The sequence below is a fragment of the Salvelinus alpinus genome, chromosome 19 (genome assembly GCF_045679555.1).
Source record: "Salvelinus alpinus chromosome 19, SLU_Salpinus.1, whole genome shotgun sequence".
Taxonomy (NCBI): domain Eukaryota; kingdom Metazoa; phylum Chordata; class Actinopteri; order Salmoniformes; family Salmonidae; genus Salvelinus; species Salvelinus alpinus.
In genome coordinates, this window is record NC_092104.1 from 50,725,688 (window position 1) to 50,741,857 (window position 16,170).

Consider the following 16,170-nt stretch of genomic DNA (forward strand, 5'->3'; position numbering starts at 1 on the left):
CTGACACCGCCTGGTATAGAGGTCCTGGATGGTAGGAAACTTGGCCCCAGACTCCTGAGGGGGAATTGGTTTTGTCGTGCCCTTTTTACGACTGTCTTGGTGTGCTTGGACCATGTTAGTTTGTTGGTGATGTGGACATCAAGGAACTTGAAGCTCTCAACCTGCTCCACTACAGCCCCGTCAATGAGAATGGGGGCATGCTCGGTCCTCTTTTTCCTGTAGTCCTTAATCACCTCCTTTGTCTTGAATACTTTGAGGGAGAGGTTGTTGTCCTGGCACCACACGGCCAAGTTTCTGACCTCCTCCCTATAGGCTGTCTCGTCGTTGTCGGTGATCAGGCCTACCGCTGTTGTGTCATCGGCAAACTTAATGATGGTGTTCGAGTCGTGCCAGGCCGTGCAGGGACATATGCCTGTATGTCAAATGGCACCCTATTCCCTTAGTGCTCTGGTCAAAAGTAGTTCACTATATAGTGAATAGGGTGCCATTTGGAAAACAGTCATAGATAAATGATTGAGAGCCGTAAATCCTACTTGTGCATATATAGTGCATTCGGAAAAGTATTCAGACCCCTTGACTTTTTCCACATTTTGTTATGTTTCAGCCTTATTCTACAATTGATTAAAAAAAATCCTCATCAATCTACGCACAATACCTCATAATGACAAAGCGAAAACAGGTTTTTGGAAAAATTCATTTGCAAGAAATTCTAAAAAAACAGTTTTTGCTTTGTCATTATGGGGTATTGTGAGTAGATTGATGACAAAAAAAACTATTTTTATAAATTTTAGAACAAGGCTGTAACGTAGCAAAATCTGGTGGTCTGAATACTTTCAAAATGCACTGTAGGTGGTGAGATTGGCCTCTCTCTATGAGTTGCCATGAGTCCACAAGCTGAAATACTGTGTGTCTATTTTAAAACAGAGGAATTCGAATTGCAGTCTATTCCGTCTCTCTGATAGAGAAGATAAGCTGTGTGTGAGATTGATCAGCTGATCAGCAGTCTGCCTATAGTGAATCAACCACAACTCCATCTATCTCCAAGCCCAGGGTTTGCTTGCTCTACCCTTGACAGCAAATTATCTTCAACTGCAGAAACCGAACTCCCACATGCAACATAGTACAATTAAATGCCTAGCCATCGTTTGGCGAGACTGTAAAAACAGTGACTTCCTTTCAGTTCCACAAGTACTGGAATTAGACTGTAATACAGTATGTAGGGATTTTCATTTCAAGCGGTTGCTTCCAAACCGTTTGACGGAAGCGTGTGTTTCTATTCATGGTATTTGTTTTGGTTTTGGTAGTCAGTGGTCTGTTTTGCCACGTTACCAGTCCCCGATGGGGATTGGCTCGTTTGTTTGAAACCAGGTGACAGAATGAAGATAAGATCGACATCGAGGCGACATCGGGGCAACAAGGGCATCCCATCATCTCTTTTTGACCAAAGGTAACCTGAGGATGAGAGGGACGGTCACCGACCATGTCACAACTGTCCACTGTTGTTGTACTCTATGGCCAGTGGCCCTGTAGTCAGCAACGTTAGCCTAGCACAGCAGTATCCTACCACACGGCAGAGTAGCCTACCTCACATAGACAATGACCCTCCATCAAGACTCTTACACCTGTCAGTAAACCTATCATCAAAGCTGGTTCAAATGGCAACATTATGGGGACATTACAACCCGTTTAGAGCCAGCACTGGTTGTAATCTGGTTGCAATGAAGTCATTTACTGTACAAGCAGTTTTGTCCACTGGGTAAGGATCACCATTTGTCAGATCATGCACTTTTTTTTTTTTTATAAATGTTTCTGACTCATATCGATGCCACATAGGCTGTTTTCCAAATTAGAATTTTATTTTATTTTAGAGGGTTACTCTTTAAATACAATAAATTGTTGAAGATTTCATAATAGTCAGCTGGTGGTTTTGGTTTGGGGCTCTACTACAACGGACGGACTGACATGGTTCAGAATAGCAAGCCTCTTAGTACTGTATCAATATTAATGTAAGCACTGGGAGTTGCGTTAAATAACAGAGATGGCACCCTATTCCCTTTCAAGGGCATTATGCTTGACCAGAATCCTATGGGCTGTGGTCAAAAGTAGTGCAACATCTATACGGAATAGGGTGCCATTTGGGATGCACACAGTTGACCTCTCCATGAACCCGTCTCAACACAGCAGCATAACGCAGCATAAAGACTAGTCATGCAACATTTATTTGGGAAACGAGGGCTTCCGATTATTCTGCAACATGTCAGGAGAGAGCAATGCCATTTTGTGACACTCCATTTTAACCGGTTGTCTCAAAACATGAGTAACATAGTGACAGGCTATGAATTCAGACATATGACTTAAAACTTTAATAATAAAGTCGTCTGACGCTTGAAACTGTAAAGCTTTTCCCCTACATATTTTTTTAAATTTGCATTTCATATTTGATAACAGTGCTAACAGGCACAAAGAACTGAAATTGACCCTTTCCTTGACTGCTGCTCTTACAGATCTTACATGGAAAGAGAGAAATAGAGAACAGAATGCAGTGTGTAAAGAGAAACAAAAAAAGGAGAGAATATGTGAATGGGAAAGAACACAAAGACACTGATATTGACTTCCTTTTAAGCCTAAAAGGTGTACTTTGTCCTTCGTCTCCTCCTCCTCCACTCTTTAACAATGTTCCAATAACATCCATTGCACAATGTGCATAAAGAAAATGTTTCCCTCCCAAATCGCACCCTATTCCCTACATAAGTGGACTACTTTGGAAACGAGGCTTACGGGCTTCCCTATGGACCCTGGTCAAAAGTACTGCACTATATAGGGAATAGGGGGGCAGTGGGACGCAGCCAAGGTCTGCCTGACCCAGGGTAACTTGATGTAGGCTAACGGCTGACATCTAACACGTATTCGATCTACTGGGACTTGTCCAGGAGAAGTGCAAAGAGAGAATCTCTGAAGCAGGACAAATCAATGATTCTCTCTCCCTTGCCTCTCCTTAAAGGCAAAGACAGCTTCTATAAAGCAACATCTGAATCTGCCTAATGGAATGGAAAATTGGGGGGGAAATGGGGATCTCTACCCCAAGGGGATCTCTTCTGTTCCACTGTACAGTTCCCCCACATATTTAACACACATCCTGACGGGAATATATTTTCCATTGAAGGGATTCATTCCTTCCAAAAGGTATTGCTCTCATATCTTGTACCACGAACGGACAATTGTACCTGCTATTTTGTATTCCAAAATCTATGTTGCATGGTTCCAGAATTGTAAATGCACAAAATGTATTACAATTACATTTGCGTTACAATAACATTGTGTAGTTATTGTATTTCCAAAAGGTTTTTAACATGTTCATTTCCGGTAGGGTAAGTCCCCTACCACCGGGTAAAAATACATTGAACCAATATTCTATCACCATCATCTATCAACATACTGACAATTCAAGTTCATTTTACGTTATTTTACATTTATGACAGTTCCCCCCCCCCCCCATAAGGTTCTGATTACAGTTTCTCTGTCTCTCCATGTCCTTCATGGGAAGAAACCAGGAATGGAATGTGAGAAACCAAGAAGCCATTCTACCGAAGGCGCCTCTATCTTAGATGTTTATAGGGATGAACATGTGTCACTGTGATTGTGAGGAGTGTTCTTCTGAGAGCAGGTGTCAGCATACATACAAGCCACTCTACTATACGTCTTGGTACGGCGTTGGGTGTAAATGTGAAAAGCGCAAATGCTCTTCGACTAACAGGTACTTACAGTAAGACATACAACCTGACACTCATGCAAACTGACATTCAATTGTCATACAGGCGTGCATGGGTTAAACATGTTTCTTTTTACAGTGTCAAGGCTAATAGAATAACACCAGCTTTCATATAAATACTTTCTATCAGTCCAAACATATCACTGAAGGTACTACTGTATATCTATTATCCTGATAGTATAATGGCTGTGCCAGAATAGGCAGGGTGACCCCGCTCTGGCGAACATTGTAGTATGAATGAAATGCTATTCAATTAGTGGGTTAACGTTCCGCCGACACTCCCTTTATATCCTTTCCCGGCCTGCCTCTCTTGCTTTGACCCAAGCCTCTGTCGATCCTTTTACCTAAAGAATAGGTCATCTACATCACCCCCCCATCTCACTCTCTCCTCTTCTCTCTCTTCCTGGCTCAGTGGGGATTCTATTAGATCAAATTGTGACCCTCTTTAAGAGCCACACATTGAAAATATAAATCTATTTCATTGCCGGCAGAAATTACTTAAGGTCCCATGATGGCTAACGAAGCAATTACCCAGTAGACAGCGTTGCTGTCCTCTATGCTGCTGGCCATTGGAGCTTTGAGATTATTGATGTATAAAGTTGTAAGCTGCATGTAGCCACCCGAATTAATGGTGCGGAAAACAAATTCTTGCACGGAGGTAATAATAATTATGATAGATTGATTGATTGATTGATTGGATATCATAAGGTGAATGCACCAATTTGTAAGTCGCTCTGGATAAGAGCGTCTGCTAAATGACTTAAATGTAAATGTAGATTGCCTATGTCCCGCTATTATCAATATAGAGACAACTGTATGAGAGAGAGGGTGTGTGTGTGTGTGTGTGTGTGTGTGTGTGTGTGTGTGTGTGTGTGTGTGTGTGTGTGTGTGTGTGTGTGTGTGTGTGTGTGTGTGTGTGTGTGTGTGTGTGTGTGTGTGTGTGTGTGTGTGCGTGTGAGAGAGAGAGAGAGAGAGAGGGGAAGGAGAAGACGAGAGAGCGGGGGAATATAGAAAGACAGAGTGATAATAACATGCATACAGTAAGTGTGTGGCTCAGTGCGGATAATGAATTGAAAGAAAGGCGAGCAGCAGCTTATAGCCGTCCCAGGTCCGGGGTCACCTCTGTGTCAATTACTGGAATAAGCCGTTCTGTGCCTGAGCATAGTTTAATAACAAGGCCCGACTTTAGAATTCTACCAGTGGAGATGAACAAATATGAAAGACAACAACATTCAGGGTCCATGATGATATCGTGTGGGAGGAATGAAGTTGCTAGATAGGCTTCCCCTAGGATGCAGTGTGGAGTGCTGTGTTGATAATAACCCACATTATGTGTATTTCTAGATGTGTCATTTGCCGTTTGTTGTGCATCTTATCTTATTGCGAAGTCGCTTGCGGGTAAGCCTTACATTGTATTTTCACACATACTTAACCTTTGTTATTTTATGAATGAGTATTTATCATTTGTATTAATTGATGTGTATTTGTTGTTCGTTGTGTGTATCTTATCTGATATTATTGTCCATTGTGATAAAGCCTTTCATCAAACAGGCAAAAGCACGTTGTCACCTGTGACTTAAAGCAACTTCAATAAAGCATAGGAGGTTTAAATGTTATTTTTATTTTTTTTAAGACAGTTCCATGACTTGGCTTTGTCTTTTTATCACAGATACTCAAAATAAAAAATGAATGTACCAAAATTATTCAGGTGTTGGTTACATTCACCCACATACAGTACAGTACATGACAACCTGAACAAAGCACATTGATAGAAACATGCAGTGCGTTTTATATATAAAAACGACCACATGTAATGCGTTATCTATGGAGCCAATACATGAATAACTGCACTTTGTTATTTTGTTGAAGAATGGGTTAGCTGAGTGCTTTTGAATAAGGGGCATAGCTAGGTTAAATGGGCAATCTGTGATAGCCTCAAAACATCATTTTGATCTGTGAATTCGACAGTGGTTACATTTTTCCAGCCCCATCCCTCAGCTGTTTCCCAACACAGTGGTGCAGTGTCTGCTTTGTTGTCGTTTGAACTGCAGATTGCCCTTTGAAATCAGTGTATTGAGTTGTTTATGTCTGTCCTTTAATTGAAGCATCAGAGTGCGGTACGATGACCTGCAACTCTTATTCTCTGCTCTTTCCAACTGATCCTTCACAAATGCAAAATGTCAACTATTCAGTAGACGGCGTAACAACTCCTGCTTTTCCCTCATCAGATGTGTTGGTACATACAGTGCTTATGAGGTTATAGTAGCAGTATAACAAGTATACCGAACAAAAACATAAACGCAACATGTAAAGTGTTGGTCCCATGTTTCATGAGCTGAAATAAAAGATCCCAGAGATTTTTCATATGCACAATCATTTGTTTACATCCCTGTTAGTGAGCATTTCTCCTTTGCCAAGATAATCCATCCACCTGACAGTTGTGGCATATCAAAAAGCTGATTATACAGCATCATCATTACACAGGTGCAGCTTGTGCTGAGGACAATAGAAGGTCACTCTAAAATGTGCAGTTTTGTCATGAAACACAATGCCACAGATGCCTCACGCTTTAAGGGAGTGTGCAATTGGCATGCTGACTGCAGGAGTCTCCACCAAAGCTGTTACCAGAGAATTGAATGTTAATTTCTCTACCATAAGCTGCCTCCAACGTAGTTTTAGAGAATTTGGCAGTACGTCCAACCGGCCTCACAACTGCAGACCATGTGTAACCACGCCAGCCCAGGACCTCCACATCCGGCTTCTGCACCTGCGTGTTTGCCTGAGACCAGCCACCCGGACAGCTGACGAAACTGTAGGTTTGCACAACCGAAGAATTTCTGCAGAAATCGTCTCAGGGAAGCTCATCTGCATGCTCGTCGTCCTCACCAGGGTCTTGACCTGACTGCAGTTCGGCGTCATAACCGACTTTAGTGGACAAATGCTCACCTTCGATGGCCACTGGCACGCTGGAGAAGTGTGCTCTTCACGGATTAATCCAGGTTTCAACTGTACCGGGTAGATGGCAGACATTGTGGATGGCGTCGTATGGGCGAGCAGTTTGTTGATGTCAACGTTGTGAACAGAGTGCCCCATGGCGGTGGTGTGGTTATGGTATGGGCAGGCATAAGCTACAGACATCAAACACAATTGCATTTTATCGATGGCAATTTGAATGCATAGAGATACCATGACGAGGCCCACTGTTGTGCCATTCATCTGCCGCCATCACCTCATGTTTCAGCGTGTGTAACGGCTGTCGTCTTCCTCCTCCTCGGACGAGGAGAGGAGAGAAGGATCGGTGGACCAATACGCAGCGAGGTATGTTGACATAATGATTTATTGACAAGCGACGAACACTGACACGAACTATACTTGAAATATACAAAATAACAAACACGACGTAGACAGACCTGAACATGGAACTTACATAACTACACGCAGAACTCACGAACAGAAACAGACTACATCAAATGAACGAACAACCAAAACAGTCCCGTGTGGTGCGCAGACACAGACACGGAAGACACAGGAGACAACCACCCACGACAAACAATGTGACAACACCTACCTTAATATGGCTCTCAATCAGAGGAGATGAAAACCACCTGCCTCTAATTGAGAACCATATTAGGTACCCATTCACCAACATAGAAACAGAAAACATAGACTGCCCACCCAAACTCACGTCCTGACCAACTAACACATACAAAACTAACAGAAAACAGGTCAGGAACGTGACAGCGTGATAATACACGGCCCCATGTCGCAAGGGTCTGTGCACAATTCCTGGAAGCTGAAAATGTCCCAGTTCTCCCATGGCATGTCACCCATTTAGCATGTTTGAGATGCTCTGGATCGACTTGTACGACAGCGCGTTCCAGTTCCCGCCAATATCCAGCAACTTCACACAGCCATTGAAGGGGAGTGGGACAATAGTACACAGGCCACAATCAACATAATGATCTCTATGCAAAGGAGATGTGTCGCACTGCATGAGACAAATGGTGTTCACACCAGATACTAACTGGTTTTCTGATCCACGCCCCTTCCCTTATTTTAAGGTATCTTAGACCCACAGATGCATATCTGTATTCCTAGTCATGTGAAATCCATAGATTAGGGACTAATGATCTTTTTTCAATTGACTGATTTCGTTATATGAACTGTAACTCAGTAAAACCTTCGAAATGATTGCATGTTGCGTTTATATTTTTGTTCAGTGTATTCAATTCCCCCAAAAGTAATTATATTCTCTGATTAAGGAATCAGAGTTAATGCAATTACTTTTTACTTAAAGATGGATTTCATCTTTGGAAGCATGTTGCGTTATGTTTGTTTCTCAGGCCATTATCTCTAATGAGATCCGACAATCTCATTTGTAACCTACAGTGGCCCCTCTGGAAGTGGAGTTTGGGATTCGTCAGGGTTGTGTGTGTGTGTGTGTGTGTGTGTGTGTGTGTGTGTGTGTGTGTGTGTGTGTGTGTGTGTGTGTGTGTGTGTGTGTGTGTGTGTGTGTGTGTGTGTGTGTGTGTGTGTGTGTGTATGCGTGCGGGCCCGTGTGTGCATGTATGTTGTGTTTGAATGAATATGTACTGTATGTAGTTGGTGAGAGAAAAGCCACACATCTCTTTCCCGCATGGAGCCTCAAGGACAGTGACCCCTAGTGTTCATCCATTCAGACTTTGGGCTCCATTTGTCTGCATTGTGACAACAAGTGTGAGCCAAGGTACTCAAGCAGGTCCACATCTAGGATGCGCCATTTGTTACGCAACTCTTAAAGGAAAGATTCACCCATTTTTTTTATGTTATATCGTATTTGTGCGTCTCCGAGTGATGTTCTATCAATTCCCAGGGTCATTTCATGTTTTCATATATATATCTGAGCTGTTCACTCAGTATCTCCGCACAAATGCGGTGAGACTACAACTACCACCACTCCACCAACCTGCAATGAGAAAAATACTTCTCTTTTGTGTGCCGGAGTCTGGTCTAGTAGTAGCGATGCCGACTCTGGATCATACATCCCCCTAGAGGCATTAGGTTAAACCCCGCCTCCACCTTCATATTTCTGTTCCTCTACCCATCTGTCTACCCCTCTCACTTGTGACTTTCTATCTCTACCCATCTGTCTACCCCTCTCAATTGTGTCTTTCTAGCGCAATAAAATTTGATTTAAATAATAAAAATTTAAAATAATACATCTCTTCTGTGATTTACATCTGAGGCACCGACTGCATCACGTGACATGAAGTCATCTGATCTGCCACGGCATGGCGGGGTTTACTATTTAGGTGAGTGGTAGTGCCGGATTAAGACTGGGTCAGGATATCGGTAGTGTTTGTGTTCCTCGCTCACTCACCAGGAGTTATGGGAACGACCAGGGTGAGTCAACACCTTTGTTTATCTGAGAGGAACACATTGTCTCTCTGTGACTCTATGTTCCCTGAAACTGCCATAACCAATCCATCTGCCAGACATCTCTACGACGTCTTTGCCACCATGGTTACCGGTAATTGATCTGTATTTGGACAACAGATGGAACAGAACGATAGCAACTGATATTTGAGTGAGTAAATATGGGAATATATGAATACAGTAATTAAGAGAAAATGAGGGGAAAGAATAGACGAATTATCTCGCATGGTGGTGCTCAGGGAATCGGGTCTGGTGCTTCTATTCTTCAACCGCGGCTGGGCTGCTGCACTAGAACCAAAATTAGATAAATAAACAGCACAGTGGAAGATAAACAACGCTGCATCATTCTCTGAGGGCGGCTGTTTGAAATTCCATTGAGCAGCTATGATTATCTATTAAAACTTGATCATTCGGTAAATTAACATAATTAGGGTCCACACCTGAAGGAGAGAGGTGAGCTTTAACGAGCTAATGTCTAACCTGCCGCTATACATATCAGATAAGAACAGGGAAAATAGACATACTGCATGTAGATCTCTGGGCAACACGTTATAATAAGACGCACACTAGCCCATCCGATTTGGCCATAAGCCATTAACATTCATGGGTGTTCATCATGTACATCATCATATAACCTCATTATTGTTATTCGTATTGTGTTACTTTTTTTATTGTGACTTTTTATTTTAGTCTACTTGGTAAATATTTTCTTAACTCTTCTTGAACTGCACTGTTGGTTAAGGGCTTGTAAGTAAGCGTTTCCCGGTAAGGTCTACACTTGTTGTATTCGGCGCACGTGACAAATGACGTTTGATATGATCATGTACATTGGCTTTTATAAATGACTATTTTTGTGCATCTTGGCAACGTGGCCAAAACCTTTCCTTATATTCATGAATATGACTCTACTGTATAAGTCTGTTTTGAATAGATGTACAGTCTGCTTTTAAAATGACAATGAGCCTCAATGACAATACATGGAGCTGAAGAGCACCACATAAGCGTAATGATATAATATAATAATAATAATATATGCCATTTGGCAGACACTTTTATCCAAATGTATGTATACATTTCTGTATGGCTGGCCCCAGCAGAAACAACAAGTACACATCAAGTACCACGCTGTGTCTAATAACCAACCACAACAAAAAATATATATATATTTTGTTATCTCACCTTGATGACACCCCTCCCCCTGTCCTCGCCATAATTGGTCCCCAGGATCTCAAAGTAGATGTTGGGGTTGGTTCCGTTGTCGGTAAACTCCAGGAAGCCGGTCAGACCACTCACTCCAGACTGTACGGGACAGACACAAAGTCAGAGGGCTGTCAAAATGGACAAAAGCACATAGTCCTATTGAGACTGGGTCTATCCTAATATGGACACATGATTAGTAAGGTCAAAGACACTACAATGAATGTAGTCCCTGAGAAAGTTAGAAAACATTTCAAACGGACCATATAAAAGATCTCGTCACACTGGATACTTCTATCGGCTATTTCACGAGCCCAAAGGAAGAAATAGATGATATATAGTAAGTAGCAAGACGTCATCAACCCTCCAGCCTAGATCACCTGGTGGGAAAGCGTGGGGTTTTCTGAAGACAATCCCTCTCGCTTTGATATTTCCATTGATGTGTGCAGAGGTCATGAATCAACAAATGCTCTGCCTCGCTCCCCTCGCACCCCTTTCATCATTCAGCCTGCGGTGCACCTGCGCTGAAGGGATTCTGCAGCGCTGTGTTCGAGAACGCGACTGCCCCGAGCAACAACGAACACGTTGGGAAACAGATTTATTCATCTTCGTGCAGCCCCATCACATTATCATAATGATAATAATCGCCTGTTGATAGTCTACTCTTATTGTGGTCTCATTTGCAAAACGAGAGCTGGCTTTACAAACCCCTTTCGCCAGAGAGGGCCTTGGCTGCCACAAACAAAGCGCAACACCATGCCTAGCCTTTCATCTCTCCAACATCACAAACGAGTGCAGAGACCCTCCTCAACACCCCCCACTCCCTACACTCTCTCTTTACCGCCTGTCTGGCACATCGTCCTCTACAGCAGGTGCAATTACACAGCAGGTGCAATTACCACAAAGATAATTGTTGTGAATGTATTGCACCAATACCGAGCTGACAGGAATAATTAGCTGGCCAATTATGAGAGCTGATGAGCAGTATCCAGACGAGTTCACCTTAACGCACGCATTGAGAAGCCAATAAACAGCCAGTTCCCCTAATAAAGCCGTAGAACAGTGATCCAGTGAGGACACCCTAGGGAATGAAAAATTGGCCCATTACATGGCTGGCTTACAGTAAAATAACAAGGTTCACGCCACATTAACATCACCTATACACAGTTATTGCAATTAAAAACTGGTGGAGAGAACACCTCACACAAACACAGAGTCCCAGGGCTGGATGGAGAGGGACTGAATCAATGGGACTTGGCTTTTGCAGGCCCACCTTCCCTATAGCGGGGCCGGTGTCACTTTCACTGAATGCTCACGCAGCTCATGGCAGAGGGCAGGGTGTGAGGACGCCACTGTTTGTGTGTGTGCGTTTGTGTGAGAGAGTGTACTGTGTGTGTGTGTGGGCACGTGCATGCGTGCCCGTACGAGCCCATTTGTTTGTGCAGACACATGTCGACAGGTACAGTACACCCCCCAGGAGCAGAGGCCACAGGGATGGAGAAGGTGATAACATCACATCCTAGCCTCCTGCACCAACCCAGCAGCGCTGGAGAGCACAATGTCACCTCAACACGGCAACAACAACCCCAACAGGGTATTATTCAATGCCCAAGACAGTGCCCCTATAGTACCTGCCTATCCATTTCAAAGGTCTCCTCTGAAAGAAAAGTGGAGGCAGAAGAGATGAGTTCCACCATTGAAGGGCTATGCCCAAGACAGTGTCCATAACTCCCATTCCATTTCAAAGGTCTCCTCTGAGAGAGAAGTGGAGGAAGAAGAGATGAGTTCCAACATTGAAGGGCTATCCCTTGTCTGTCAATAGTATCACTTGTCTTTCACATAACATAGTGTGCATATGATCTACAGCAGCATTGCACCTTGTCAGGTAACGCAAAGACAGAACACAGCTGAACATAGTTGTGTTCCAAATGGCACCCTATTCCCTTTGACCATGACCCATAGGGCTACATAGGGAATAGGGTGTCATTTGGAACAAGGTCCATGCCACTCTTGCTTGACATATTCTTTACAGAGATTTATCAACATTCCTATCATATTGTCCAATCAAATCATATAAAATTGTATTGGTCACATATTTAGAATATGATATTGTGGGTGTAGCGAAATGCTTGTGTTCCTAGCTCCAAGAGTGCAGTAGTATCTAACAATTCACAACAATGCACACAAATCTAAAGTAAACGAATGGAATTAAGAAATATATAAATATTAGATTGAGCAATGTGGGAGTGGCATACAGTAGAATAAAATACAGTATAAACATATGAGACGAGTAAAGCAGTATGTAAACATTATTAAAGTGGCCAGTGATTCCAAGTCTATATAGGGCAGCAGCCTCTAAGGTGCAGGGTTGCGTAACCTTGTGGAAGCCGGCTAGTGATGGCTATTTGACAGTCTGATGGCCTTGAGTTAGAAGCTGTTTTTCAGTCTCTCGGTCACAGATTTGATGCACCTGTACTGACCTAGTCTTCTGGATGATAGCGGGGTGAACAGGCCATGGCTCGGGTGGTTTATGTCCTTGATGATCTTTTTGGCCTTCCTGTGACATCAGGTGCTGTTGGTGTCCTGGAGGGCAGGTAGTTTGCCCCTGGTGATGCGTTGAGCAGGCAACACCACCATCTGGAGAGCCCTGTGGTTGCGGGCCACGCAGTCATGGGTGAACAGGGAGTACAGGAGGGGGCTGAGCACGCACCCTTGTGGGGCCCCTGTGTTAAGGATCAGCGAAGTGGAGGTGTTGTTTCCTACCTTCACCAACAGGGGGGCGGCCCGTCAGGAAGTTGCACAGGGTGGGGTTCAGACTCAGGGCCCTGAGCTTAATAATGAGCTTAGAGTGTACTATGGGATTGAATGCTGAGCTATAGTCAATGAACAGCATTCTTACATAGGTATTCCTCTTGTCCAGATGGGATAGGGCAGTGTGCAGTGCAATGGCGACTACATTGTCTGTGGATCTATTGGGGCGGTATGCAAATTGAAGTGGGTCTAGGGCAGAGGTGGGCAACTCCAGTCCTCGAGGGCCTGATTGGTGTCACACTTTTCTCCATCCCTAGCAAACACAGCTGATTAATCAAATTGCATTCCAAACTGAAGATCATGATTAGTTGATTATTGGAGTCAGGTGTGTTAGCTGGGGCTGAGGCAAAACTGTGACACCAATCAGGCCCTCGAGGACTGGAATTGCCCACCCCTGGTCTAGGGTGTCAGGTAAGGTAGAGGTGATATGATCGTTAACTAGCCACTCAAAACACTTTATGATGACAGACGTGAGTGCTACGGGGTGATTTAGTTCAGTTAGCTTTGCTTTCTTGGGTACAGGAACAATGGTGGACATCTTGAAGCAAGTGAGGACAGCAGACTGGGATATGGAGAGATTGAATATCTGTAAACACTCCAGCCATCTGGTCTGCGCATGCTTTGAGGACGCAGCTAGGGATGACGTCTTGGCGGGCAGCCTTGTGAGGGTTAACATGCTTAAATGTCTTACTCACATCAGCCACGGAGAAGGAGAGCCCACAGTCCTTGGTAGCAGGCCGCGTCGGTGGCTCTGTGCTTGTCCGGAAGCACGACGACGGTGTCCGCGACGTGGTTGGTTTTCCCTTTGTAGTCCGTGATTGTCTATAGACCCTGCCACATACGTCTCGTGTCTGAGCCGCTGAATTTTGCCTGTTTGATTGCCTTACGGAGGGAATAACTACACTGTTTGTATTCAACCATATTCCAAGTCACCTTGCCATGGTTAAATGCAGTGGCTCGCGCTTTCAGTTTTGCGCGAATGTTGCCATCCATCCACGGTTTCTGGTTTGGGTAGGTTTTAATAGTCACAGTGGGTACAACATCTCCTATACACTTCCTGATGAACTTAGTCACCGTATCCGTGTATTCATCAATGTTATTCTCAGAGGCTACCTGGAACATATCCCAGTCCGTGTGATCAAAACAATCTTGAAGCATGGATTGCGAGCTTGGTCAGACCAGCATTGAATAGACCTTACCACTGGTACTTCCTGTTTGATTTTCTGTCTATAGGAAGGGAGAAGCAAAATGGAGCTTTGATCAGATTTGCCGAAGGGAGGGCGGGGAGGGCCTTGTAGGCATTTCGAAATGTTGAGTAGCGGTGGTCCAATGTTTTTCCAGAGTGAGTACTACAGTCAATGTGTTGGTAGAACTTCGGTAACAACATTTTCCATCCCTCGCTCCAAGCATTATACAGGACATGCAAATACAATCTCATGCATATATTTAATGTATCCTATGGATGTACATAATGATGTACAGTATACGGAATACGTCAGAACTAGGAGTTTGTCATGACCTCAGAATAACCTAACAAGGTCCGGAGTCCTGCTGTTTTTCTGCTCTACCTGATAAGTAAACGCACCCACCTTGATTCCCAGGTATAAATCAGTCCTTGATTAGAGGGGAAGAATGAAAATCAGCAGTGGAACTGGCTTTGAGGTCCAGGTTTCGAATTGACATATGGATCAGTACCTTTTTGACGTTGTCTAGCATGGGGCGCCCGCCCTGCCAGGGCTTGGAGTTCTTGCGTATGCAGGTGAGGCTGGCCATGCTGTGCCACTTCCTGTCCTCCAGTTTCCTGTGGAAGGTGTTGGCCAATAGCAGCACCGTGTCGTAGATGTAGCGGTTGGTTATCTTGCAACAGCAGAGAGGGAGGGAGGACAGAGGAAGAGGAAGTGAGACAAATTAAGGGAAGAGAAGGGAAGAGTAAGACGCAGAAGAAGAGCAGGGTGAGACAACACATGAAAGAGAGAAAGAGGGAGAAAGGGAGAAAGGGAAAAAACAGACCGGAAAAGGAGGGAAAAGTTATTACCAGTGGAACAAAAGAAAAGCGGTAGTCAGAACGGTGAAGGAAGAAAAATGGGAACTGGAAAGAGAAATTCACAGCAGACTTATCTAGTGGTATTGCAGTAAGTGAAACCAAGATGATGTGTATATTCATGTTCCTCGGCGTAGAAACCCAAAGGCTATGATTCAAATGACACCCTATTCCCTGTAAAGTGCATTACCTTTGACCAGAGCCCTATGGGCCCTGGTCAAAAGTAGTGCACTATACAGGGAATAGAGTGCAATTTCGGACGCAGGCTAAGTAAGCGCCGCACCCTTCTGAAAGCTGCTGTGACGGCTGGCAGGGAAGCATGCAGTGTTCATAAGGAGCAGGCAGCCTCGGCTGGCATCATTTGAAAGAAAATTGATGCGTGCGCTCGCATCATTTCAACAGTTCTTTGATCATCAGTAAAGACGCAACACCTAACACCTGTCATTTGTAGCTACATCTCTGATGTCCTCGGAAAACATCCCCTCCAACTACTGTTTGAGTGACACATCCAGACTGCTCCCGTTTTCCGGTAAAATGGAAAAGGCCCCAGAATAATTCAAGCAGCTTCAACATTTCTCTTTGGCTTTGTCTAAGCTCGGCCTTTAAAATCTCCACCACACAAATCGCGCCACATGCATCCTTTTAAGGGTTAAGAATGATGACACCCTATTCCCTATATAGTGCACTATGTTCGAGGGCCCCGCTCAAAAGTAGTGCACTAGGGAATAGGATGCTATTTGGCACACACAAAGATGCACGGGGAGAGAGAGAGAGGAGAGTAAATTCGGGCCCTGATTGATTGCGCTGTGATTTAGCAGGAGTGTTGTCTCCATTTTAATGAGAATATAATAAATAGAGTAGAGAGTGGCCATTAGATTTGCCGTTGTTTATTAGCCTGCAACGCTCCGGCACACTTGACACAATATTGAGTGCCCCC

The 16,170-nt window shown here is 44.0% G+C and overlaps 1 protein-coding gene across 3 annotated transcripts in view; it reads right to left on the bottom strand.

Moving 5' to 3' along the window:
* LOC139545794 (glutamate receptor ionotropic, delta-2-like) overlaps positions 1-16,170 on the bottom strand; it is a 607,650-nt gene that overhangs the window by 158,816 nt on the left and 432,664 nt on the right. For all 3 annotated transcript variants that reach the window (XR_011669139.1, XM_071353972.1, XM_071353973.1), the window contains exons 7-8: positions 14,888-15,049; positions 10,364-10,483 (exon numbers count right to left, since the gene is read on the bottom strand). Coding sequence is in view for 2 of the 3 variants with exons in the window: in XM_071353972.1 (XP_071210073.1) it covers positions 10,364-10,483; positions 14,888-15,049 (282 nt within the window). In the remaining variant the exon portion in view is untranslated. The remainder of the gene's footprint in view (positions 1-10,363; positions 10,484-14,887; positions 15,050-16,170) is intronic.